This window comes from Diaphorina citri, unplaced genomic scaffold (genome assembly GCF_000475195.1).
Source record: "Diaphorina citri unplaced genomic scaffold, Diaci psyllid genome assembly version 1.1 scaffold5106, whole genome shotgun sequence".
NCBI classification, from domain to species: domain Eukaryota; kingdom Metazoa; phylum Arthropoda; class Insecta; order Hemiptera; family Psyllidae; genus Diaphorina; species Diaphorina citri.
This window is the reverse complement of record NW_007382482.1, coordinates 1-639: the sequence shown is the minus strand read 5'-3', so window position 1 is coordinate 639 and position 639 is coordinate 1. Positions and strand designations below refer to the sequence as shown.

General features: G+C 39.6%; 1 protein-coding gene across 1 annotated transcript in view; it reads left to right on the top strand.

Moving 5' to 3' along the window:
- The window catches only part of LOC103521378, a gene marked incomplete at both ends in the record, with an annotated part of 9,021 nt that extends 8,389 nt beyond the window's left edge, over window positions 1-632 (top strand). Inside the window, one exon of the mRNA XM_008486490.1 lies at window positions 36-632. Within this exon, the coding sequence (XP_008484712.1) occupies window positions 36-632 (597 nt within the window). The remainder of the gene's footprint in view (window positions 1-35) is intronic.
- Between the last annotated feature and the right edge of the window lie 7 nt (window positions 633-639).

The following is a 639-nucleotide window of genomic DNA, read 5'->3' as shown; positions in this document are numbered from 1 at the left end:
GGGTAAGTGTTCATTAAATGAATGCTTGGATTCAGGGCCCAACCTCATTGAAAAAATTCCTTCCGCATTGGCCAAGTTTAGACAAAGGAAAATTGGCGTGTCAGGAGATATTACCAAAGCTTTCCTCCAGATTAGTGTAGCACCCAATGACAGAGATTTTCTGCGATTCTTGTGGCAGACTACAGATGGTCAACTTAAGGTATTCAGACACTGTAGAGTACTCTTTGGAGCTTCTCCAAGCCCATTCTTGCTCGAAGCATGTATCAACTTACACATTGATACCACACTGAGTCTTTGTAAAGAAGGAAAATCCAACTATTCTATTGTATTACTAGAACTCTTGAAAAATAGCTTTTATGTAGATAATTGTCTAGCCAGTGTAGACAACATAGAGCAAGCTCAAAGTTTCATAACCCTAGCCTCTTCAGTTATGATAGAAAGAGGATTCGAACTAAGAGGGTGGGAGAAGTCTGGTGACCAAGTAGACAAGACAACCAATGTATTAGGTCTTGTATGGGACAGATATTCGGACACACTAGCTATCAACACTGAAAGATTGTCAACAATGAAATTTGATAATGTCACTAAAAAGATCATGTTGAGTGCTGCCCACAGATTGTTCGACCCTTTAGGTATCAT